The sequence below is a fragment of the Carassius gibelio genome, chromosome A12, assembly GCF_023724105.1.
Source record: "Carassius gibelio isolate Cgi1373 ecotype wild population from Czech Republic chromosome A12, carGib1.2-hapl.c, whole genome shotgun sequence".
Taxonomy (NCBI): Eukaryota; Metazoa; Chordata; class Actinopteri; order Cypriniformes; family Cyprinidae; genus Carassius; species Carassius gibelio.
The window spans coordinates 16,137,736-16,161,295 of NC_068382.1; the positions used below are offsets into that span (position 1 = coordinate 16,137,736).

The 23,560-nt window shown below is 37.3% G+C and overlaps 3 protein-coding genes across 8 annotated transcripts in view; all 3 read right to left on the reverse strand.

The window, feature by feature from the left end:
• Positions 1-1,904, reverse strand: part of usp54b (ubiquitin specific peptidase 54b) — a 100,941-nt gene extending 99,037 nt beyond the window's left edge. For 3 of the 4 annotated variants that reach the window (XM_052611493.1, XM_052611494.1, XM_052611490.1), the window contains exon 1: positions 1,798-1,859. The gene's annotated coding sequence lies outside the window, so the exon portion shown is untranslated. Of the gene's footprint in view, positions 1-1,797 lie in introns of all 4 variants that reach the window. The other variant, XM_052611491.1, reaches the window with a different exon arrangement.
• A 706-nt stretch (positions 1,905-2,610) lies between these two features.
• Positions 2,611-7,992, reverse strand: LOC128025775 (myozenin-1-like). 2 transcript variants are annotated; one of them, XM_052612303.1, is made up of 6 exons: positions 7,839-7,992; positions 6,522-6,618; positions 4,046-4,215; positions 3,603-3,675; positions 3,317-3,491; positions 2,611-3,204 (listed from the first exon to the last, which is right to left on the reverse strand). In XM_052612303.1, exons 2-6 carry the CDS (start codon positions 6,607-6,609, stop codon positions 2,970-2,972), a joined length of 741 nt encoding a protein of 246 aa, XP_052468263.1. In that variant the 5' UTR covers positions 6,610-6,618; positions 7,839-7,992; the 3' UTR covers positions 2,611-2,969. The 2 variants fall into 2 exon arrangements, with proteins under 2 accessions (XP_052468263.1, XP_052468262.1); XM_052612302.1 differs by having other exon boundaries at positions 3,603-3,687.
• Positions 7,993-9,755: 1,763 nt separating this feature from the next.
• On the reverse strand, positions 9,756-22,277 carry LOC128025294 (synaptopodin 2-like protein). Of its 2 annotated transcripts, XR_008186129.1 has the most exons (5): positions 21,914-22,277; positions 18,205-18,356; positions 17,396-18,117; positions 11,063-13,939; positions 9,756-10,988 (listed from the first exon to the last, which is right to left on the reverse strand). XR_008186129.1 is itself a non-coding variant. In XM_052611505.1 (4 exons), the coding sequence occupies exons 1-4, from the start codon at positions 22,013-22,015 to the stop codon at positions 11,319-11,321; spliced, it is 3,597 nt and encodes a 1,198-aa protein (XP_052467465.1). In that variant the 5' UTR covers positions 22,016-22,277; the 3' UTR covers positions 9,756-11,318. The 2 variants fall into 2 exon arrangements, 1 of the variants encoding a protein (XP_052467465.1); XM_052611505.1 differs by having other exon boundaries at positions 9,756-13,939.
• Between the last annotated feature and the right edge of the window lie 1,283 nt (positions 22,278-23,560).

Genomic DNA, 23,560 nt, shown 5'->3' on the forward strand with positions numbered 1-23,560 from the left:
AACCTTCTTGAAATTAATTTCCATTTTTAATTTGTCTTGTTATTCATCACTGTCACCTACAAACAAAAAGCAACAAAAATCAGACTAAACTTAAAAGATGCATTCCTTTGTAGCACCGCACAATCATTACTTATACAATATGCAGTAAATATTTGTAAAAGCTCTGAGTGACGTTCTTGGAGAGTAGGTTTAAAACAGCTTTACAAGCACATTGTGTAAGAAAACCTGAGACACATGTTGAAAACAGTCAGAAAGGTTACTCCGCCACAGAGAGCCCCTCATTTCATTTTCCCGGGCTTTTAGCAAGACTCTGCAAACACTTCTATCTGTGGAGTGCGGACGGCCTGTTGACTGATGACCCCCATGAGGGCCACTCATGAAGTACATAAAAGCACAGGGGCCCCCTAATGGGCCTGAGCAGCTCTTCTCAGGGACAGCCACCATTGACAAAATTAGACACGTTTAAAGTGGACAACTGCCAACCGAACAGAAACTAAAGAAACACTTGCTCAGAATTAGTGGAGTTTAAGAATTTTAAAATAGTAGAAGTAATTACAGTCAAATCTAATCTCACAGCATACATGACGCATGCAACATTACCAAACCAATCAATGTGCATTACATATATGAATGCAAAAACAGTAGGAGACTTTTACTGCATGTTGTCTAAATCTTAGTAAATCAGCCCCGCACTGAACCCAAAAGTTATCTGATAATAGGCATGGTATGATGAGAAGGGATTTAGAATACTAAATTACATAAAATGATAATTTACTAAATAGCATTCACTGGAATTTCATAATCTCACAAGATTTATGCAGTTAAGTCAGGACAGCATTTAAAAAATAAAGAACAAACTGAAACTAATGCAACTAAATGAGAACCTGGTGCATTTGTTCTTATCACGTGCAGCATTTTTGGACTTTATAGGTGTGTTCTTGTGTCAGCTGAATTGGTGCCTTTGAGTACTGAATATGCATATGATGCCCAGAAATGCTAAGTCCACTGCACTTAAGCAGGGATGAAATTAATTTAAAGGGACAGTTCAGCAAAAAAATGTATTCTCATGTTGTTCCAAACCTGTATGATTTTTGCTCCTCTGTGGAAATATAGGCTGTCATACCTATACCTAAAGAGTCTCCTTTTGTTTTCACAAGAACAAAATGACATCATATTTTGACGCAACAAGAGGTTTTAACATGAATCACTGATAACTGTCCTGTTAATCACTTAAATACAACCACAAAACTAAATCAATATCGACCATGTGCTGTCCTCTTCAGTGAGTCAATGAAAACTGAAGAATATAATTTGAGATCAGTCAACACATATAATGCATGTGACCAAATCTAAAGAAAAATAAAAGCTTTATAAAAAGCAATAAAAATCTAAAACTTGAACTTTAACATCATGCATTAATTATTGAACATCCGCTTAAAAGTTAAAGAACTGTCATGAAGTACAGTATTACATGTGCACAACCAGTCTGAAATAATGATTCTGCAGATTGAAGATGCAGAGAATGACCACGCCAAATGCAACGTTATCTACAAATATGCCTGTAAAAAGGGACATAATGTGCTGGATGGTCCCAGTTGAGCATCCTTGACTTAAGACGGAGGAGACGCATCCGCACGCGCGGATGTTAAGTATTTTCCCCATCACATTAAACATCTGGAATGTAAGCTTGCTGGAATTCACCAAGTTACACTTATAAAGAACACATGTTTACATGTTCAGAATTACACATCTATCTAATTTCGTTCCATTAATTAAGTTTAAAGAGTGCTTACTCACCTTACAGTTCACAAACAGATGCAGTCAGTCTCGCGTCCTGCCCGAGCTCAACTCAACCCCGGAGAAATCTTGACCGCGCATTCCCTAATTTCCACCAGCGCCATCCAGCGCCGCAGCTAATACATGAAGATCTCGCGATAGCGAAGAGCCCTGTACATTCAGTTCTCGCGATAACAGGGTTCACCTCGTGTGGAGGACCGATTTGCTACCATCTGCTGGACCTAGTTGGTACTGTACGTCAGAATGCCATTACGTAACCGGTTTTGGTTTTATGTAGAGAGGCGTGAATTTTTAATAAAGCATCTTAGTGGGATCGCATTCTAACATTGTGTAATAATCACACAAAAAGCAAACAAAAGAGTGGCTGACTGTCTATAACTGGCACTTCCCACAAACTGACGAACAATTATTGTTGTCATTTAAAAAAAAAATTGTTGCACATTTAGACTAAATTAAGCTATCACTCAGTATATGCTTTTAAATGGTTAATGCATTAGAAAAGGACCAAGAAAGACCTAAAAGTTAGCACAAGCCAAAAATAAACAAATACATGAATAAAAAGCTCTATTTAAAATGAGCAACTTTGCATGCTTATGTTAGATAAAATGTATTTAATATCTATGTTTATTTTTATGAATTATTTGTTTCTTATTTTTATTTGTTTGTTTGAGTGTAATGTAACATAATTTGAACTATATTTCTGGAAAGTTCCAGCTCTTAAGAATGTGAGGATCAGCTGCTGAACAAAGATGAAAAATATTATTAATAAAGAACACAAACAGATTGCTTGCTTATATAAGAAAACAGACCATATTCTGTTTAGGTATAACTGTTTATTTTAGTGCTAAATTTTTGCTTATTATTTAGTCATATGTCTATCATATGTCTATCTTAAATATCAGTACAGTCATTTAGGCATAGTGTGTCTGGTAACAGTTGAACCAGCTAATCACAACATGCAGTGATGGGTTTCCAAAGTAAACAGCACACAAAACAATGCGAGAAAAGGCAAAGATGATTCCATTCTCTTGTCATATTTTTTGGGGTGTGAGTGCATAAGGTCCCTGTTTGCTGGTTTGTGTTTGTGCTTACACATGTGTACTTGGCCTTCACATTAGAGCATGTATGTTGTTTTTTGTGTATATGTTGTTCACATATGATGGGCAGGTTTCTTAGAGGTCGTCAGTCTCTCCATCAAAGGGGAGGTTTTCCAGCTCCATGTGGATGTGGCTGTGCTCCTCATTGCACGTCCAGCCAATCGGAGTGCGGTTGAAAGAAGGACGACAGCTAAGGTTATACTGCAATACAGACACTTGCTGTGGCTCTTCATCAGTCATCTTGACTTCTGGGGGCTCAAAGGTGACAAGCTGAGAGGCCTTCACCAGTCCTCCAAAGGGTAGAGCCGTTCTTTGGACACAAACAAGAAGTTGATCAGGTAAAGCGTAACTGAGTAGCTTCTGTGTAAGATACGTTTATTTTTTACTCATAAGATGGGTTTTTGAAAAAATGATATTAGTACCTGTTGAAACTCTTGTACTTGGGAAGTTCCTTGTGAACTTTAGGCCCCGGCATTTTCAGCTTCATGGTTTCTTTAAGTTCCTCATCATTTTTCATAGCACGTTCCCATGGTGATACATATGTTTTAACAGACTCAAGTTGCCTCTTTTCCTTCTCTGCCTCAGCTTTTACTTCCTCTACCATAGAAGAACATAAAAACTAAAATCTAAATATTAGTTATGAGACATTCATCCCATGAATGCTTTCCCTGCTGTAATAAAAATTACATAGTCTGAGGTGAGGTTAACCTTGAGGTGGCTCTGGTTTGGGAGATGGTTCGGGTGAAGTGGCCATTTCACATCCCAGAGAAGGAGCCAGGTTCTGGAGGTTTAGCTACAAAGGTATGAGGAACAAAACGAAGATCATTTTGTTATACTGCATACTGTTCATTTAACACTGCTTTAACTTGAGAAGGATGTAATGACATGTGATATTCTCATATAACAAAATCATTCTCACAACGTAAACTAATACTTCAGTTGTTTATATGATAAGTAGACATGCAATACGTAGTATAATGGTGTTTACTGTTGCAAAACAAATCCTTTCAGCTTTATAGAAGAACCTTTAGCTGGATGTCGGGGTCTTGATCCCACCGTCAGATTTGATTTTGTGATCCTGAGATCATGGAATCACGCTATAAACCATTTTCTATCAAAGCTTTTGCTTTTCTCATGCCTCTTTTGCTGACCAGGTTCTCATCACTGATGATGAATTTCTCCACCCTCTGCTGTCTCATCTTGAACATTTTGGAGCCCTTGTTCTTCATGAGAGACAGTTCCTCCAAGATCACATCTTTAGGGGCTTTTATTTTGGTCCCCAAGTCCAGTTCAGCAGCTGCAGAATCCTCATCTTGCTGGTCTGGTCAAGACAAGTGTTGTTGGGAAGGAAAAATCAGTGGAAATCAATGTCATGTCCCTTTAAAGCAATTAAACTGGTTTTGAAATGAAGATGGAATTGACAGCACTAAACATTTCCTTGTGTCTAAAAGAACGAAGTTTTTGCATTAGGACTGTCTATGCATAGGGCCCGGGATCTTGTGCAGCGCCCCTGTGTGTGTCTGTGTGTGTGAGTAAGCTTTGGGATTGGCAAAAAATTAAAAAATAAAGAATCTTATTTATAAGTTATACAAAGCAAATTGAGGGTTGAATGAATGATTCAATGACTCACTCATAAAGACAGTGACTGCGTCTGAGAATGTACTTTTAAATAAGTAATTACTTTGTGAAATTACTTATGTTCTTCTCAGAAATATACTGACTAATGACATTTAAGTATAATTGACTAATATTTAGAAAAGGTCCAAAAGAATTTCCAAAACCCAAGTGAAGAAGAAACCAAAACAGATGCCTCCACATGTAATCTAATACGATCAGACACAAAACAGCATCAAAACTGTGCAACATCATGGGATAACATGTCGACCCATGAAGAGGTAATGACTGTCAAGCTTTGGATTCTTGATCAACTCCTACGTTTTGATTATCATTCTGAATTCAATTCATAGACTTTTCCCCCCTTTTTTCAAAATGTTGATTATTTCTTTCTTTCTAGGCATGACACTAGAATAAAATGTTTTTGTTTAGAAGCAGATATCCAGTTCTTTCTTTGGATGTTTTGTGTGTTCAGACATTCATATAGCAAAATATGTACAAATTAATACCTAAATAGGGATATAGTAGAATACTTAAAATATGATGTAAAGTACACTTAAAGAAAACTTACAAGTATACTTGCAGTATAAAACTACTAAACTAGTTTACTGAGACTATACTTCAAGGTGTACTTAAACTGCTACAAGTGTTTAATTAGTAAACTTTCAGTATACTTATAAGTTCACTTTTAGTATAGTTGCAGTACAGACTAAAAAATAGATGTAAACTAGTTGTGCACTCAAAGTGTACTAATGTTATACTTACTGGTATACTTAAAAGTATACTTTTATATACTAGAAAGTGGGCTTACAAGTATACAAGTATACATATAAGTATACTACTAGTACACTGATATTTGTATACTTACTACATAAAGTATTCTTAAAAATATACTTGACCTTTACTTACATTTTCTTAATAAAATAAACTTGAAGTATCCTTCTTTTTGGTAAAGGCCAACATGGATGAGCAGAGTGATGCAAATAATAAAAATCTAATTTGAAGACTAGAACTAAGTGCAAGTACAAACAGTTTTAACATTACAAAAAACACTGTATATATGTCCCAATATGTATATGCGTGACAGTCTGCTGAAACAGACTGAAGTGAAATTATTTGAAGTTAAGCGGCTTGAAATCTCTGTTGAACAGCTCTTCATATTGGCAATAATTTTGCTGTTAATTTATTTGGCTCTGAAACGCCAACCGCAATAATGTTGTTCTGTAAACAAACTGCCCATTATGAGCACACTGCCAAGCAGATGAAGTGGGAGAATCTAGTACACCAAACATGCCTTCACACACAGACAAATGAATACATGGCACCAAATAACTGAGCTGTTCATTAGAAGAGAGCAGTGAAGTCACTCAGTTTAACAATGTCTTTGAGATTTACCTCTCATTAGCAGAATAATTGGCCAGATACATACTGCATAGGCTAACCACTCATTACACTAGTCTTCACATGACCAAGGTATTTTTTCTATTAAAGCGCGGATGAGTAACTGCATCACAACATCTCCTCAAATTGTGGGACTGATAGCCCATGACTCCAACACAAACAAGAACATTATAACATGCTGGTCTAGTTCAAATGTGACATTTCACTGAATCCAATGACAGTGCATTAAAAACAATTCAAATTGTGACTATTCTTAGAAAGTGAGACCCAGCCACTCATTAAAGTCAGTTGCAGTATAGCTGTGCATTTATTCTAAGTGTGTACTGTACATTCTCTCTTTTTGAGGCTCTGCTTCAACATACTTTACAATGGCAATAAATTAAGTTGCTTTCAGTGGGGATTTACGCTTCGAGGAGAGCCTTGAGGTTGTTTGGCATATCTGGCTCTGGCTCTTTATGTTGACACCAGACACCAATGAGGGCTTTGGTGATTGAGTGTGACATTTACAACACTCATCTGGTCAGGATATCTCAAGTGAGCGTTCAACCAGTGTTATGGTGCGTGTATTTCTAATACATATGTGTTTGTGTGAGACAAATAGACGCCACTGACCATGTTGTGAGATGTTTGAAAAATCTGTGATGATTTTCAAAGGCTTCTTCCTCTTGTTGTTTGGAGCAGGTGTTCCAGAAACAGGCATCACTGCAATCTGAGGGAGTAAATTAAATCTGAAGATGGGGAAAAAAATTTCATGTGCATTCACTGATAAACTGTAATATATTTAGGTGTGAATTTTGCGTGAATTTGTGTGATCATGCATGACCCAAAATAATATTATAGGTTATCAGAATGCTAAAATGGCAGGGGTAAACCTAGCCTAAAATGTATTAAGTCTACTGTATCTGATATCAATTTAAAGATTTCTTTTAGTTATTTTTTTTTTAATAATCTTATTATTTTCAAGTCTTATGTCTCAACTAATTCAAATAATTATTACATGAAATTAACTAAAAAGACTAGCAACAACATGCCAATTCAGAGGTGCTTATTTTACCCCAGGACTTCACTTTAATATAAGCATATCAATAAATCAATAAATATTAATATTTATCACATAACATAAATGCTTTTAACCCTGCATAACATTATGAAAGAAGGACATCTTGTGCCATCTTCCCTATTTAAACACTACAAGGTTTGTTTAATATTTTTTTATTATCATTAGATTTGTGTGTTATTTAATTTTATCTGTCTGCTTTTGACATCTAAAGTATTTCTAGATCCAGAATGGCTTCGTATTTTTTTTTTTCTTTACTGAATATTTAAAGTGTCTGATTAATTCTAACATTTACAACATAAAATCCATATTTAAATTATGGTCAACTGGTCAAACTTTAAATTCCAACACAGACTCTTGTTGCAAATTGGGGTATTTTTTGTTTTAGCACACTAAATGCAAATTCAGCAAATTCCTCAAATGTCCTGCCGAAGTGTTGCAATGGTAAGCCTGAAGTAGTATGAATGACATATTGAACACATTTCTACATTTGAACTTACTAAAAAGTAAACAAGTTCATAATAATAGTTCAGTAAGGACCTCAGAGTTAACCCATTAACAATGATATACATACATTTAAGTAGGAGAGTTATTTTTTATTTGTTTATTTATAATTAATTTATCATTTTATTGTTACGTGAAGACGGTCCATGTCAGTGTTTATTAGATATGTGTGATTTATGATATGCAGCTAGAGGCAGCTCTATCCAAGAATAACATACATTTTTATAGTTTGCAAACAATAAATCATCTCGACATATATCTAACCCTTCAGTACCAGCCTGTCCAGATTAAGAGACATTTTAACATTTTATCACCTGCATTTCTCCCTGTGCAATCAGGAAAGCAAGCAGCACAATAATTCTTCTTACCTGTGACCAAAGAATCAATGTTTCAGAAAACAAACCAAATGAATCAAAGGTTCCCAGGAGAACTGGTGAGGTTAATCCTGTTTCTTAGGGTTGGCTAGGATTCCACCTATACTACTGCTCTCTTCAACATCCCAGGAAGAGTGAGATCCTAGCAGTGTTTAGGACAGGAGGTTTTTGGGGAGTAGGGAGGGGGTGTAGTTCAGTGTGTTACAGACAGCACAGGGACAGACCGAGCTGATGGTGAGGAGATACTTTTCTTGCAGTTTTTGGTCTAAATATAGACCAACGAAGAGCAAGACGTTTCCAGAGAGGCCCAGTAAAAATATTAATTAAGTCCCTATTTTTATTTCAGTCACTTGCCCTCAGTGTTTTTCATATGTTTGTGATTGCATATTGCCATTTTTAAACATGAACTGGACTGTCCTTGAACACTGCACTTTCAAGTTATTTTTAAATATATTTGTGCAATTTTATTACATCTAACTTTGACTTTCACAAAAGTATAGGTAAAATACTGCTAATAGTGTTCCAGTTCTGATTAAAATATTTCAGTTATACCTGGTCACATTGCAGCAATCCGTATAATGTTTACTTTGTCAACAATATTTACCAAATTTGTACATGTATTGTAATATTTTATTGCACACCTTTCTCTTTACACAGTAAGTGCTGTATCACAATATTAAACTATTTTTTTCTTTTTTTCAAATGGCAATGATGGTTAAAATCATAGCCTTTTGTTCTAAATTCACAAAATTTTATTGTTGCTTAAATATATTTTTTCATTTCTTTGAGAAGCAGACTTAGCCAATGGTGTACAGTATTTGACAGACATCCAGACATATTGTTTGAGATTATTTACAGTTTGCATTTCACTACTTTAGAAACTGTAGAGTACACTTTAATATGTTAATTAAAAAAAAATGTCAAAAATCACACACACTATGTACATGTTTTAAGGAAGAGCATACAAAATAACTTACTATATGCAATATTTCACAAATCGCAGGGTCAGGAAAGTCATTTTCATGTGTTTTCCTGTATTTGGTCTCAAACCGGACAGGCCCGCTGAGCCAGCACCTGCGGTACTGTGTATCACCAGCAGGGGCGTCAAAAGGGTGAAACAATGTTGCTCATGACGGAAATACAGACTTGTGGCTAAAGTTAGCACCTGATATCTTGTGACATATGATGGTGGGGTATAGACCAGAGGCTAAGGCAGTTCACCTTATGAGTGGAGGTAAAATTACACTGCCAAAGCTAAGCTGTGTAAAGTTATTCACAAAAGTAGAAATCAGGTAAGTCCTACCTTTAAGAACCTGAATATAGGCATGACATTGATTCATTTTACATGATATTTATAAATACATATTGTGTGTGTGTGTGTGTGTGTGTGTGTGTGTGTGTGTGTGTGTGTGTGTGTGTGTGTGTGTGTGTGTGTGTGTGTGTGTGTGTGCATGATAATATAGATTAGGTATAGGTACAACTCGAACTTCTTCATATTCAATATCGCGAAACAGCGCCACCCAAAGGGCGTTAGGTCTACTGCATGTCCTTCAGCGTGGAAGACGTTGTAAAATTCCATAAAAGTAAATACATTATTTTATATGGAGCTGTGTGCTCTAAAACAGTGGGCATTACCATTATATGATGGTCGTTATAGTTATATGTGTAGATTATCCCAACATATGCATGAGAACAAAAATAGAAAATAATATAATGAAAAAATGTTTCATAATTCTAAATTTATTTTCATTGCTCTACATTAACATCACACAGTATAAATTCGTTCAGATCTTCCCGATTCCAGAATCTAGTAATCCAGTAATCCATAAGACTTTCCATTTACTCACATTCAACCATTTGCATTGTATAGACACAATTCCATCTTAGACTTCAAATAACCCAAAGCACGTGTTAGTGTTAATGTTTTAATATAATTACAGTGTTTTCAGAATATTTAATGCAAACATAACACATTTACTAAAGAATGAAAGCTTAAAAAGAATTAAAATTGAAGTGTAGAAGCATGACATAGCCTGACAGTCCTATTAGAACACACTTATGAAAATGTATATTTTAGTGTATAATACTAAAACACATATAATTGCCAAAAAAAGTGAAAAAGGCACTTTCCCTCTTCTAGTCTTGCTTTAAAATTTTATATCAGTTTAATATCTTGCTTCATACCTCCCACTTTCTACTTGCCTACAAGGCACATTATAGCTTTACATCCGATCAATCTTTTTATTCATAGTAGAGAAATGGTACCCATCATTTCATGTTGTTTCATCCCACCAAGGCCATTGGGTATTTTCTCATAAAAAGCAAAGCAAGAAAAGTTTAACTTAGGCACTAGAAAAGCTCACACAAGTGATTGAAATGGATGTCATACCTGTTTGGCAAAAGCATCATTCACAGTGAGAGCAAGCACATTCACATAATATGTCATAAAGATAAAGCAGTGCTTTCAGAATTTCAGCACAATTCCCTGCAGTTCACATGCCTTTCTAAATGTTTAGTCAAAACCTCGGCATACGCAGCATAAGGAGGTTAAAATGAGCACATGCATCAACAATCCATTCTGATCCTCGTCAAACAAGAAGCAAAGGCTTTTGTGCAATGCTTTAGACAAACACAGGCCTGCAGTCTAACCTCAAGAGATGTTTAAAGAGATAAAGGATGGATAACATCACAAGTAAAGGGCATGGCAGAGGCCAGAAGAGATAACAACTAAAAAGCAAGAGTAAAGCAAGGGGGTAGTTGGTACCATCTCTCCACTTGAGGATTTTTTTATTTATTTAAATTGATTCAAGCCACTGTCACATTCTTTGTACACTTCTTTCATCTCTCTGTCACTAAGCCTTTGATAGAACTCGAGCAAATACATCTCTTGGAACATTCTATACCACGTGTACACAAACCTTCAATGATTCTAAGCTCCATTATCTTCGGTCACAGCTGGATTCTGTAATATATATAGTTTACATACCCTTTATCACTCCATCCTTATGGCCCAAAGTGAAAAAAATAGCGAAACAATTGATTGTTATCACTTATTTTCCTTGTGGCCCCAGTACATGGCAAACCTTATTATTATAAGACATTAATAATGTTATTAATTTATTTAATTACTCTCAAAAGTAGTGACTGTGCAATTGTTTCTGAGGGTTAAACATGTTGATTTGGTGTAAAATAAATTAGATGTGAACTGAAATAGAAACATGAATCATAGTACTTATCTCAATACTGTGAAGAAACTGAACAATACATATACAGATGTAGGCATCTATGATGTTGCTGCATACTCTAGTTTTAAAATAATTGTGTCTTAAAATTGTGAACATGCAAAAAAAAAAAAATATTTGACTGATATTTTTTGTTATATAACTGTAGTCTAACAATTCATTTAGGAGTACAGAGCTCAAGCAGAGCTCAAGTGTTCTTTCATATGGTGGTCATTACTGTCACAGTGGATTCTCAGTAATGAATGGAGCCAGGCCTCCACACATTGGGTTGCAGACCCATGCTTGATGTACTGAAGCGGGGTCTGGGTACCCGTAGGTTCTGGCTGCTCCCAGACCCTGAGGATCGCACACCAACAGACAGTGGACTCAGCTCAGGGGTGCTCTTAAACTGCTTGGCTGCTTGGAATGGGGTGTAGGCCTGCCCAGGAGTGGGTTGTGGGATAGGCATTAAATTGGTTACAGGGGCAGAGGATATTTTGGGGAGAGCAGGCAGGGCTGCTGTCGGAGCAGGAAGTGGTGGTGAGAATGGCACTGCAGGCCTTGGAGCAACAGGAGGCGGGGAAGTGACATCATTACGCCACATTGGCTCACCGAGAGTTGTGGCAGAGCGAGGGGCGATTATAGTAGGTGTCAGAGATGTGGGTGCAGACATGGGAGTAGGAGTGGAGAAACGTTTGATTTCATACACACGGCTTGATTTAACAGGGACCTGCTTTGGTGCGTTAAGGGATTTACCTGTCATGCCAATACCATTTTGCTGCTGCTGATAAGTGGCAGTGTTTTGAGGGACTCCACCTCCATAACTGAACATAGATGAGTTGAGCTGGTATGGCTGTCTGCTCACAAAGTCAAGAGCCTTTATACCCTGTTTGTGTTGGCCAGGCACTGTTTTAACCCCAACTTTGTTTGCATCATTTGCCTTGGTGCCACGCTGGGCCATTGGAGGGCAAGAAGGTGACAGCAGTGGATTATAATTAATGGGTGGTGGGGCTCGGATGTTTGGAGAGTATTTCCAGTGAGCTGGGAGGGAGGGTGTAGGTGAAGGATCACGAGGATGCGCTGGAGATTTGGGCTGTTTATCCACCACATAGCGGTCCATGCGACTCTGTCTGCGTGCAAACAGCTCCCCACCTTTACCTTGCATCTGAGGCATCTCAGGAGCTGTATGAGCTGGTTTAGCAGCCACTGGTGGTGGCATCTTGTACCCCTGTGCCTGCATGAAGTTGCAAGCCTCTGCACCCAAGTTGAGAAAATCTTCTTCGGGGCCAGACTCAAATCCAGCCTCTACACCCAAACGGGATCTGTCATCCAAGTTCTGCACTAGAGACAGTAGCTCAGGGTTGTAAGATGGAGCCTTCTTCTCCTCATTGGCACTGAACATTGGTTTCTTGGTGCCACAACAATGAGCATCCTGCAGGATTCCAGTGCGGCCAGCAGGGACTGAGACCCGCTGCTCTTGAGAAGAGATCCCATCAGTGGAGTTAGAGAGAGAATGCTGCTGGGCAACTGGTGCATTTGGTGTTCCTGGAGTAGTGGATGCCACAGAAATATATGGGTTGAAGGAGACTTTGTGTGCTGGGGAAGACTGCATATTTGGTGCTGTGGGAGCAAATCCATGGATAGGAGCAGGGGCAGGGTCACTGGGAAGACCTTGGGTATTTGTGAATGGGAGAGAGAAAGGCTGTGCTTGCACATGAACTGGTGGAGATGGCTGATATTGGGCAGAAACCACATGATGGTACGGATGACTGAGTGGCATTGCCTGTGTTTGGGGAGGAGTGTAAGGCTGAGCCATACCAGAAGGGGAACTCAAAGATGTTACATGAGAAGATGTTGGAGAAAAAGGGGCTGAGGTGCTGGAAAAGGTTGGGGAGTAGAGTGGAGCGTTTGAAGGGGGAGGAGAAAATGGACCTGAAGTGATTGAGGATGGAGAGAACACAGATGAAGGACCATTGTAGGTAGCTGGTCTGGCAGGGATATACAGTGATGTTGTAGAGATGGCTTTTTTCCCTTCTGAACCAGCAGGTGAGAAGAGAGCTGGAATATTTGCCATAGACACAGTCTGAGCCTGTGATCCAGCCTTTTTGGCAGGGCTGGGCCTGAAGACTACTGGAGCAGTTGCTGCTCGGTGGCTCACACAACCAGGGGCAAATGGCCTGGCAGTTCTGTTGTGCACTGAGCTGGCAGTCGATGAGTCTGCTTGCTCTGGTAATGCTCCTGCCATGGATGACACAGGTGTCTGGCCTGCCGAGGACAACACAGCACTTGTCCTGCTCACCACCAAAGGTTCCCCATTTACCATAATGGTACTATGAAAAGTTGGGGGTGTGACTGGAGTAACTGGGGTATATGACAGGGCCGAGTCTCCCTGATACTGTGGCATGGAGAAAGCAGTGGGTGTTACCAACTTTGACTTATGTTCTTCTACTCTTTTCCTCTGTTGTTCAAAAAGCTGGGCTCCTTTTCCTGAAGTGGCATTTAGGCCTGGACTATTCTCTGCATCTCTTTCAGGGACAACACACGCTGAAGTTCTCTTGTCTAGAATGTCCAGGTAACCACTATCCCAGGTAGGGTCTGGTGCAGCAGAAAAACAGTCCTCATCAAGTTCAGATTCGCTTCCAGGAAACAGGCTTTCGTCCTCAGTTTCTCCCTCTGTGTTACTACAGCTTTCTCCATCTATGCTGCCAAAGCAGGTGAGAGTGTATTTCTTGGCACGCTGGCGTCGCTTTTTGAACATAAGCACACCTTTAGAATGAGGATTAGGAGCATCTGTCAAGAGCGAAGCAATGGTTCTGCATTTGGATCGGGCCTCTTTCACCTGCTTATCTTGTAAACTCTCACCTCTGTGTAGCTCTATGGAGAGAAAGATAATGTGTATATCAATCAGCGTCTATATCAATCAGGTCTTTACTTAAACCATTAGGATCATTTGTAATATAATTTTAAACAACCTAAACATAATGATGAAGCACATTTATTATGTATTTAAAATATAATGTATGGCTTTTTTTTACGTAACATAACTAAACAAGCCTGTTAGCAGGCCTTGACTGAACAAATCTATAAAGTGACACTTTGGTAATAAATGGGCAACATTAAACATAAAGTCACATATAAAGTTATCAAAACTTTACAACGTAAACTTTAATAAATCAAGCTGGCATTGTAATGATTGGAACACATCTAGTTGAGTCAGAATAGCTCTGACATAAGACACTCAAATGGAGTGGGCTAGATACTGAAATATCTGGCACCAAAATCCTCATGGTAAATTACTGAGCTCATCCTTCTCTAGAAATAGCCCATCACATTCTAACAGCTTGAGTACGTAACCCCTGGGGATCCAGGATCTATATTAAAAGACAGGGTAATGGAATCTGATATTTCTATAAAAACAAACCAAAAATAAAAACAAAAACCTCAAGGGTACAGTATTTTTACTAAGATAGTCTCTTTCTAATCTGGTCGGCCTCAAAATATCTTCAACGTTGGATCAATTTATGAAGCATAAAAATCCAAATATTCTTATTTAAATGGTCCAAATGAAAACATTAATGTGCTTTGCTTTGATTATAATTATCTCTCCAGTCTTCTAATTATCTAGACAGTACAAATAATAAATTTTCAACAAACAGAAGTTAACCCGTACATACCTGCTAGCATCAAAACATTTGACATAAAATTATGTTTAATGAGAAATGGTTATATGGCTATATGATTTATGAGATGATTTCAGCAATTTAGTTTTCAATATGCAAAAAATGCAAGTAAATCAAACATCATATGAAAAAAAATCATACTCTGACAATTATGAGTCAGTAACCACAGTTGTGTCACATTGAAATGATTCCTCCACAAACGCTATTTAATCTTTGTTCGCTATCTATTCTAAGACACGGAGATATTTAATATCAGCTGCTGATCTGCACATTCACAATATTTTATCTCATGCTCGTTCGACCTCCCACTGTGTTGTCACAATAACAGGTGTGCACACTTAGGCTTCTCTTCTTACCAAGGCCGTCTGAATGCCCCGGCTTATTCTGTCATTTCTACAGTAACAGTGACAGAGAATAGCACCTGTCATGGACCCTTATCCTCAATCCACTAATGTCTCTAGCCTTAGTGAGACGCACATACATATGAGAGAATTCACAAACAAGAGTTCTAAATGTTCAGAATTCTCAATGGAGATACAGAATTAAACACAGGAACATGATTATTTACACGACCCTCAAATAGAAAAACCCTGTCAATCTTGGAAAGCAAAGTGAACTTCAGACTGAGTGTGGGCAGAGTGCCATTAGTTGAGGAGAAAGTCTTCCCAAAGGCTTTAGAGAGGGGAATTAGCACCCCATCAGCTACAGACACAAGATATATTGTTTGACTCCAATGAAGTTTCCAATATGAGTTTATATTGCTATAAGAAGAAATGTGAAAAATAGACTCCTGATCCTCATCACATCATTTAACTACATCACATTGACACCTGTGCGTATCTCATATTCAAGGTCAGATTTTTAACCTTTGAGAAGGATAAGCTTTCAGTTCACTGAACAGTGACTCAAGTCCATATGATACTAAGTAAAAATCAGCACTTTGCTTCAGTAGAAAATGTAAAAAAAAAAAAAAATTAAGTAATAAATCCAGTTCCTGAACCACAACACAAGTACCAGAAGTCAAAATATTGAGAATTACTGAGAATTAATAATCAGCCTTAACATTTACAAGTCAGTGTAAGGTTAGGTTGGCCCAATCTAGTTTAATACTAATTTGTATTCTGTATAAGAATGGTTGATATCAATACATATCCATTCATTAAAGACTTTCACAGTCCTTAATATTTTAAATAGTGTTTAAAAAACAGAAATAAACTAAAGGTGTAGAATTTTTTGTTTATTAAGTCCAGATCATTATTGGCCTGACCAGTTTAAATGGATAGAATGAAATATCACTGACACTGGACAGCAACTGGACATGCCTTTAGCAGCATGCAACAGAGGTCTGTGTTATAAGCGTGAGTCAAGGGACAAATATAGTCTCTTGCTCACTTGAGACCAGCCCCTTTCCTCTACTCCACTAAACCCTCAGCAAGGGGATACGAGGAACCCCCATCACCAACATCTGCATGAGCTCAATCACAACCATATGATTATTTCCTATTGAGCCATATCCTGTTCCTAGGTTCTGTGCTAACTAATGAAGCAATATGTATCTTTAATTACAGTTTGTCATATGAACAACTAGATAATGATTAAACACATTCAAATTTCACAAGCTTTAAAAATGCAACATTTACTATTTTAAGATTACCATACCTGAACGCAATAATAGTTACTTATATCAACCTCAAATGTACTCTGTACGCCCTTACTCAAGAAAATCAATTTTAAGGGTCAACACACAGTATGCAGAATTGAATAGACTGACTTCTGCCTTGATTTTATGAAATACCACTGAACCCAGATTCAGACTATTTTCTGACATTAGAAATTAAATTATATCTAGTGGATTTCCAAAGGTTACATTTAACAAAGTCCAGTAATAATGTATAAGGTAATGACAGAAAGAGATGCAGGTTCAGAAATGCTGAGCCCACTATTGATATATACTCAAAAATACATTTTTGTTTATTGCTCTATTTACATAATTAAAATTAGTTCAAGCAACATAATTTAGTTTAATAAATCCATATATGATTTGGACAACATTAATCAGTTTCTTGGTATAAGGTAAAAATGCATAGCTTTAATTGTGTGCTATTGCTAGTTAATAGTTAACTGCTAGTCTGACATTTAACTTTACTTATTTATTTGAATTATGTGCAGTTATGTGTATACTACACAGTTGTGTCCATTTATTGTTTAAAGTTATAAATTAATTACGTTCTGTCATAGTTTTTTTCTTTCTTTAAGTCAATAAGAGTTTAAGCTGTATTAACTTATGAATTTTTTTTTTGCCCTCTATAAATCAAAAAATCCAGAAAATCAACACTGATAATAAGAAGAACATTTTCTTGAGCACCAACAAGCATATTAGAATGATTTCTGAAGGATCATGTGACAATGATTAATTGAGTTATGACTATTTATATTTTTCATTCTATTAAAATAGAAAACAGTTATCTGAAATTCTAATTATTTTACAATATTCCTGCAGCAATATTTTGCTATATTTCGATCAAATAAATGCAGCCTTGGCAAGCATAAGAGACTTTCAAAAACAACAACAAGAAAAAACGTTGTCCCCCAAACCCTCAAACTTTTGAACAGTATGCGACGGTATGTGAAAGAGATGATTGATACTTACTAGCTTGCTTGGCCTTGTCCAAGTACGTTACTGTGAGTTCTTCATCAACTGGGTTGTCCACAGGGCCCACCATTGGTACCATCTGTCTGTGAGATGCATGCATGAGAGCCTCTTTTGCCCGCTCTGGAGAAACGAGTGGAGGTGGGACAGTGGGGGGCTCCTGGAAGCCACTGTCCACTTCAGCAGCTCCCGATGGACTTTGGTCAGAATTCTCAGAGGAATTTTCAGCCTGGTGTGACCATTCGTCCTGTGGGGGCTGGTAGACCACCTCTCTGCGGGCCACCCCGGGCATTTCACGCTGTTGTTGAATCCCAATTTCCTCTAGATCAGATACAGGCCAGATATGTGTTTGAGGGTACATACAGACATCCTGGGCGCTCTCATAGCCACTCAGTTCCGAAGTCTCCTCCTCCCAGGGTGCAGCTTGGCCAGGACTCTTGGCTGGAGAGCTACTGGGGCTTCGTCGTCTCTGTCTACGCTGTTTCTCTTGTGCTGCCACATCTGCGTCACTGTCTGTCTCACCATAGTAAGCTTCACTGTCTGGGGGGGATGTAAACCACTCGAGGCCATCGGTTGAAGACATGAGCGATGCGCCATTGACACCGGACCGTTCAGAGGTAAGTGGAGGCGACAGTGCTCTCAAGGCTGCCTGGTACTCCTTATCAATACGGGGTGAGAGGGCCCGATCCAGAAGCACCACTGACTGATATGCAGCTGGGGCCCTGAATGAAAGCACAGTGATTTATCTTGAGTATAGGTTTTATAGCATGACTAACAACTCCTTGTGATAATGATTATCTCACTCTGACCTTTTAATTCGCACATGGAGGGTTCCTCTGCTGCTATCAATCAGATTCATAGCGTCAGCATGAGACAGTGTTCCACAGGATACATCATTGATTGACACCAGCTCATCAGTCTCTCTGAGTCCAGCCCGGCTGGCCTTACTGCGCTTTCTCACCTTCAACAGCAGGGGGAAACAACTTCAGCACAAACTCTCTGTTGATGAGTTTCATTGAGAGAAGCTAAATAAATGATAAATATTCACCTAATTTTTACCTTATTTAAATGTGTAAGGCTTTCTGTGTCACCCCTTTCCAGTTATTTTTAGCTGTGCAAAACAGCTTGTTATGCTGCCTGAAATATTGTTGGAATTATAAACATTGCACTTTGTTATTCTTCTGGTTTAGGATTTAGCAGTTAATGAACCTTCACATAAAAATGGTGGCTATACGTAAAGCACATATGTTTGTAGCCAATGTTTAATTTAGTAAGACTGCTTTACTTGTGAATAAGAATTTAGTTTAGGATAGTAGTATCGCTCACATTCCCCTACAAAACCTTATCATACTCTGGTTCACTTTTCCTACTGTTACTTATAAGTCAGTGGGTTATCTCTCTTTCTGAGTGCCAAGTGATGGTCTCACATCACAGTCGGTGGCTGGACAACATTATCACTGGCTACTTCTCACACATGAAGTACATAATCAAACCCTTATTACACTTTAAACTATTTACAAAATAGCGCCTTACTTCATTCAAAGTTCTTGCTGTGTGTTTTCTTGATTGCAAATCCTGATGATGTTGAAATATGACTTTTATGTTGTGAATCATTTGTGTTCATCAATATGAAACGCAATTCATTCTATTTGTATAATGAACACCACTAGAGGCGCTTTGTTCATTAATGACTTGACATTTTCAAATGAATCTTAATGAACGCCTAAAATACATCACATAAGTGTTTAAATACGAATACTGCACCAAATGTTGTATCATGTATTGAATCAGCTTGAATAGTTCAATCAACTATAAACAAGTTAACTGTGAATCATATAATTCCAGTGTCAATTTAAAGATAAGTTAGGCCTCATCCTCAGGGTTTTGTAATGGCATATTGGAGAGAAGAAGCCACTGTATGTTTAAAGAGAGTATATGGCATTTTGTCAAATCATCTGTCATCTGTCAAATATGAGAGCATGGTTCCGACACTTACTTCTCCAACACGCACCAAGCTAAAAGTCTGACCACATTCCTGTCTTTGTCTCCTGCTTCTATATGTACTTTATAAACAAACTGTTTTGGGCAATTGGAATAATATTTTATTATTAGACCTATATAAAAAAAGCATAGATTTGTATTCCTCTTCAAAGGCCTGAAAGATTCGCTCAGCTCAGAGCAGCTCAGACTGTTTTGTCTCATGAAGCTTCTAATTTTATACTTGTATGTGCATGTCAGACAAAAATAAATGCTATGAAGACCATTGAACAACACGCACAGTGTTAATATGCTTTTTTCTGAAGACACCCATTTTCATCTAGTTACAAATTGTTGTTACCAGTGTTACCAACAATTTGTAACTAAATGAAAATGGATGAAAGCCATGCTCATTCACCTACTTCTTATTGCCGATCAAATGGTCTGAGAATGCAAGGGGGAACAACAACAGCAGCTGGTGCCAGGACAGCTGTTGCCTCTTTGCAGACCTGCACCAGGGCATGTCATAAATTCACCATGTGTTGTCCACATAGCCTAAATAAAGTGCTCAACTATTGTGAAGGGTCACTTAGCCTCAATAGATTTACTGTAGCTTAAAACTCAATGAGTGCATGTTTTTTAAAAGTAGTTAATCATATCTGCATCATATCGGATAGCAAAGGATTTCGTGGAAGTATAAATGCATTTACATTATAAGCACTATATGAGCAGGTATTGTGAGGACATGTTGTACGTCTTTAGGCATTTTCAAAACATTGCCAAAGCATTTTGCTAGCTGGGCAAATGTCACTGAGGACATTCTTAAAGCCAGGTTTAAAAGAAGCAATCAGAGATCCGGGTGGATCAGAATAGCTCAATTAAAATTGGAGATGGCATTGGAAAAAAAGGCTACACCACAAAAGGAAACTGAAAGTCTGCAGAAGTAACCTTGAAATGATCCCTGATGCTGGACGAACATTTGTTTTCCAAGTAAAAATATATTTTTCTAAATAAAAAAATCAGGCCCATCACTCTCTGATGGATATCTTTTCCCCTCAGAACGTGGAAAGAGTTGACTAGATAGTCTATGGCTTTACTCAACAATTAAAAATAGCCCTTAGATCAGGGGAAATGCATTGCACACAGTTGTCACCTATCAAATGGGGCATACTGTGCTTATAAGTATACACTGGCTGTAATTCTATTCAGTCCTGAAATAACATCCTCATTTATACAGAACTGTGTGAGAATGCTTCTTTTAAATATCTGGATTCCAGAGGAAGCTAAACAAAAGCTGTCAATTGGATAAGAGTGAAGAGAAGCAGGTTTATCTGTGGAGCTTGCAGCACACAGCCAAATAGCTCTCTTTAACTGCATTTATCGGCAGATAAAAGAAGTGCCTTCTGGCCTGCAGTTGAAATGTGATGTGACAGTATTTTTTTCATTAATGTTTGCCTTTATTAAATGGAAGATATGTAGGTGCTATATCTTAATTGCATTTTTCAGACTTTGAAACATATGCAATGAATCCTAAATTTAAAAGGGCACCAAAATGATATACGATTAAACATGTCTTTACACATGCTGGAATGGGCCACATTAGTACTTAATAGAAATAACCCTCAATAACAATATACTCTTGATGGCTTATCAAGTGTTACATTCCTCACTAAACAAGCATATCTGCTAAATCCCCCTTCCTCAAATCTTACCCTGGAGGTCCATGCACTGCAGAGTTTAGCTCCAACCCTGGTCAAAGTCACCTGCGTGTGATTTTCTATTGATCCCAAAGACATTGATTGGCATTGATTAGCATGCTCAGGTGTGTTTGATTAGGGTTAGATCTAAACTCTGCTGGAAAGTGGATCTCGAGGTCCAGATTTGAGGATCCCTGTGCTAAATTAAGTCAGACTAGTATCACATTAAATGCAGTAGATTAGTCACTGACTTTATATATAAATTAAATAAAAAAAGAAAGTAAATTTACAAAAAAATTATTTAAAATTAAATTATTTATAATTTTACATTTAAAAAAATGTTTTAATTGTAAATAATTCTAAAATACTTGTTCAGATTAGACAATGTGATTTTACTAATGAGATTTTTTCATGACAAGTAATTTATTTAAATCACATACGTAATTCGTAAAATCACATTGTCTAATTTGAATAATTGTTTTATTGAGGACATTGTTTGTTAAATACTCATGTTGGTCATGTGGCCCATTCTAGCATGGGTGAGGATGTTCATTTTGGTATAAACTTGATAAGAACTTGGGGGCACTTAAAATGAAAAATAAGTTGCAATTAAGATAAGTGTACAGTATATATCTCCTTTTTAATAATGCCATTCATTAATGAGAAAATACTGACACATCACAGTTTAGCTATGTATTATATTACTCATATTGCTCATAAACAAAACTTAGACTAGTTTAAATTTGAAGTTTCAGAGGATTTCAGTAGCTTTACAGGTCATTCTTTAAAATAATGAGACACATGATTCAGCATAACCAGGTATCCAATCCAACCATCCCCTTACCTTCGCCACTTGGAGTGGTTTCTGGTGCTCAACTCCTCCTTGTAATCGAAAACCCCAAGGTGCACCTCCTGACAGGGTCACCACTACCTCCTCTGCAACCATTTTTCTTTCGGTGGCTTTGTGTCTCTCTTTTAATGTTTCTTGGCTCTTAGTTTCTTTCAATAGAAGCGTCCCATCCCTGGATGTTCAGTCCTCCACCATTTCCTAGACTGCTTGCAGAGCTTCTGTCGATCCTGAGAGGTGAGTGCAGACACACACCCCATGGGCCATGAGCATGTGTAGTGTGGGGAGAGCAAAAGGGGGCGGGAGGAAACAAGAACGGCTCTATCTCTCTTTTAGTTGGAATGCTGGGACAGTGAGAGGGAGCACGTTATAACTAGGACCTCCTTCATTCATTCCACACTTGTCCTGTCAATCCACAGCCACATCCAAAGGATGCTGATAGATTCTCTAAAAATAAATACCCCAGCAGTCCCACCGAGCTTTATCTGTGAATGCCCTCAAAAAGTAAAGGGAGCTATTAGAGGAGTTATTTTTGGGAGTCAGATGACACAAGAACATATTGCAAATTAAAACAAACCTTAATGATGCTCATTAGACATTATAAATAAATGTTTGGAAAATTGGTTACTCCTGGGGGGTTCATCAGCTAAATAATTATGGGGACTTGATAATTTGATCTTAGATATAATGTTGCTTGACTAAAGATGTTTACGTGAAAAGAGTTTATTATAATCAAATATTATTTCATTTATAATTTAGATATCGTGAGTATTATTTAGTAATTTATCATCAGCAATTTTCCGCTTTTTTTTCTCTAGCATGGACTACAGCACCATCCAAACATATGATAATTTTCAGAAAACATTTACCATTAACAGTTTTTTTAGATGTTCTCAAAAGAATAGTTAACTCCAAATTGGCTAAATTGTGAAGATTTTACATTTTATATATATATATATATATATATATATATATATATGTATATATGTATATATATATATATATATATATATATATATATATATATATATATATATATATATATATCTATCAAAAGAATGCTATTCATATATATATAAATAATGTAAATTATTCACAATTTAGCCACTAGAGGGGGAACAGTACCCACACCATCTGGTAAGTTACAGTGAAGTTCGTATGTGGATGGTTGGGTGATATGGTTAAAAACCCCTTGTTGTTTGTTACATATAAAGCAACAAGAACTGTAGATCTGAAAGCAAGATTTAGCACAGATAACACGTTTTCCTGTAAAAATTGGACACTGTGAAAAATGACCTTTAATGTGTCATGAATTAGAACTTGTCAAATTAGGTAGATGAAATGGCCAATTAACATGTGTCTAAATTAATAATCTAATGGAAATGTAAATTTGTTTTACTATATTGCAATATTTCATCGATTTAGTTTCTAATCACTTCAACCCCTAAATATCCAGATTAATTTGTGTATGACATAATTCATTTTGCTCATAATTATGGTTCATGGTCATAATCCATCATAACAATTTGTAACAAATTTTATGAAAACTACCGTCAATAATATTGTTCAAATATCAATTACCAAGATTAAAATCCAACACACCCGAAAAGAAACATTTGAGCGGCAAATCTATGTTCTGGTACA

Bases quoted from the DNA above. Each gene is read 5' to 3' on its own strand.
- LOC128025775 (XM_052612302.1), bottom strand. From the start codon at position 6,609: ATGCCTGTTTCTGGAACACCTGCTCCAAACAACAAGAGGAAGAAGCCT. The intron at 4,216-6,521 runs GTCAGTGGCGTC...TGTCTTGACCAG, and splicing joins TTCAAACATCTCACAACATG to ACCAGCAAGATGAGGATTCT. The intron at 3,492-3,602 runs GTTAACCTCACC...CTTCTATGGTAG, and splicing joins CAAACCAGAGCCACCTCAAG to AGGAAGTAAAAGCTGAGGCA.
- LOC128025294 (XM_052611505.1), bottom strand. From the start codon at position 22,015: ATGGTTGCAGAGGAGGTAGTGGTGACCCTGTCAGGAGGTGCACCTTGG. The intron at 18,357-21,913 runs GTAAGGGGATGG...CTGCTGTTGAAG, and splicing joins AACCACTCCAAGTGGCGAAG to GTGAGAAAGCGCAGTAAGGC. The intron at 18,118-18,204 runs GTCAGAGTGAGA...GCTTTCATTCAG, and splicing joins CTCCATGTGCGAATTAAAAG to GGCCCCAGCTGCATATCAGT.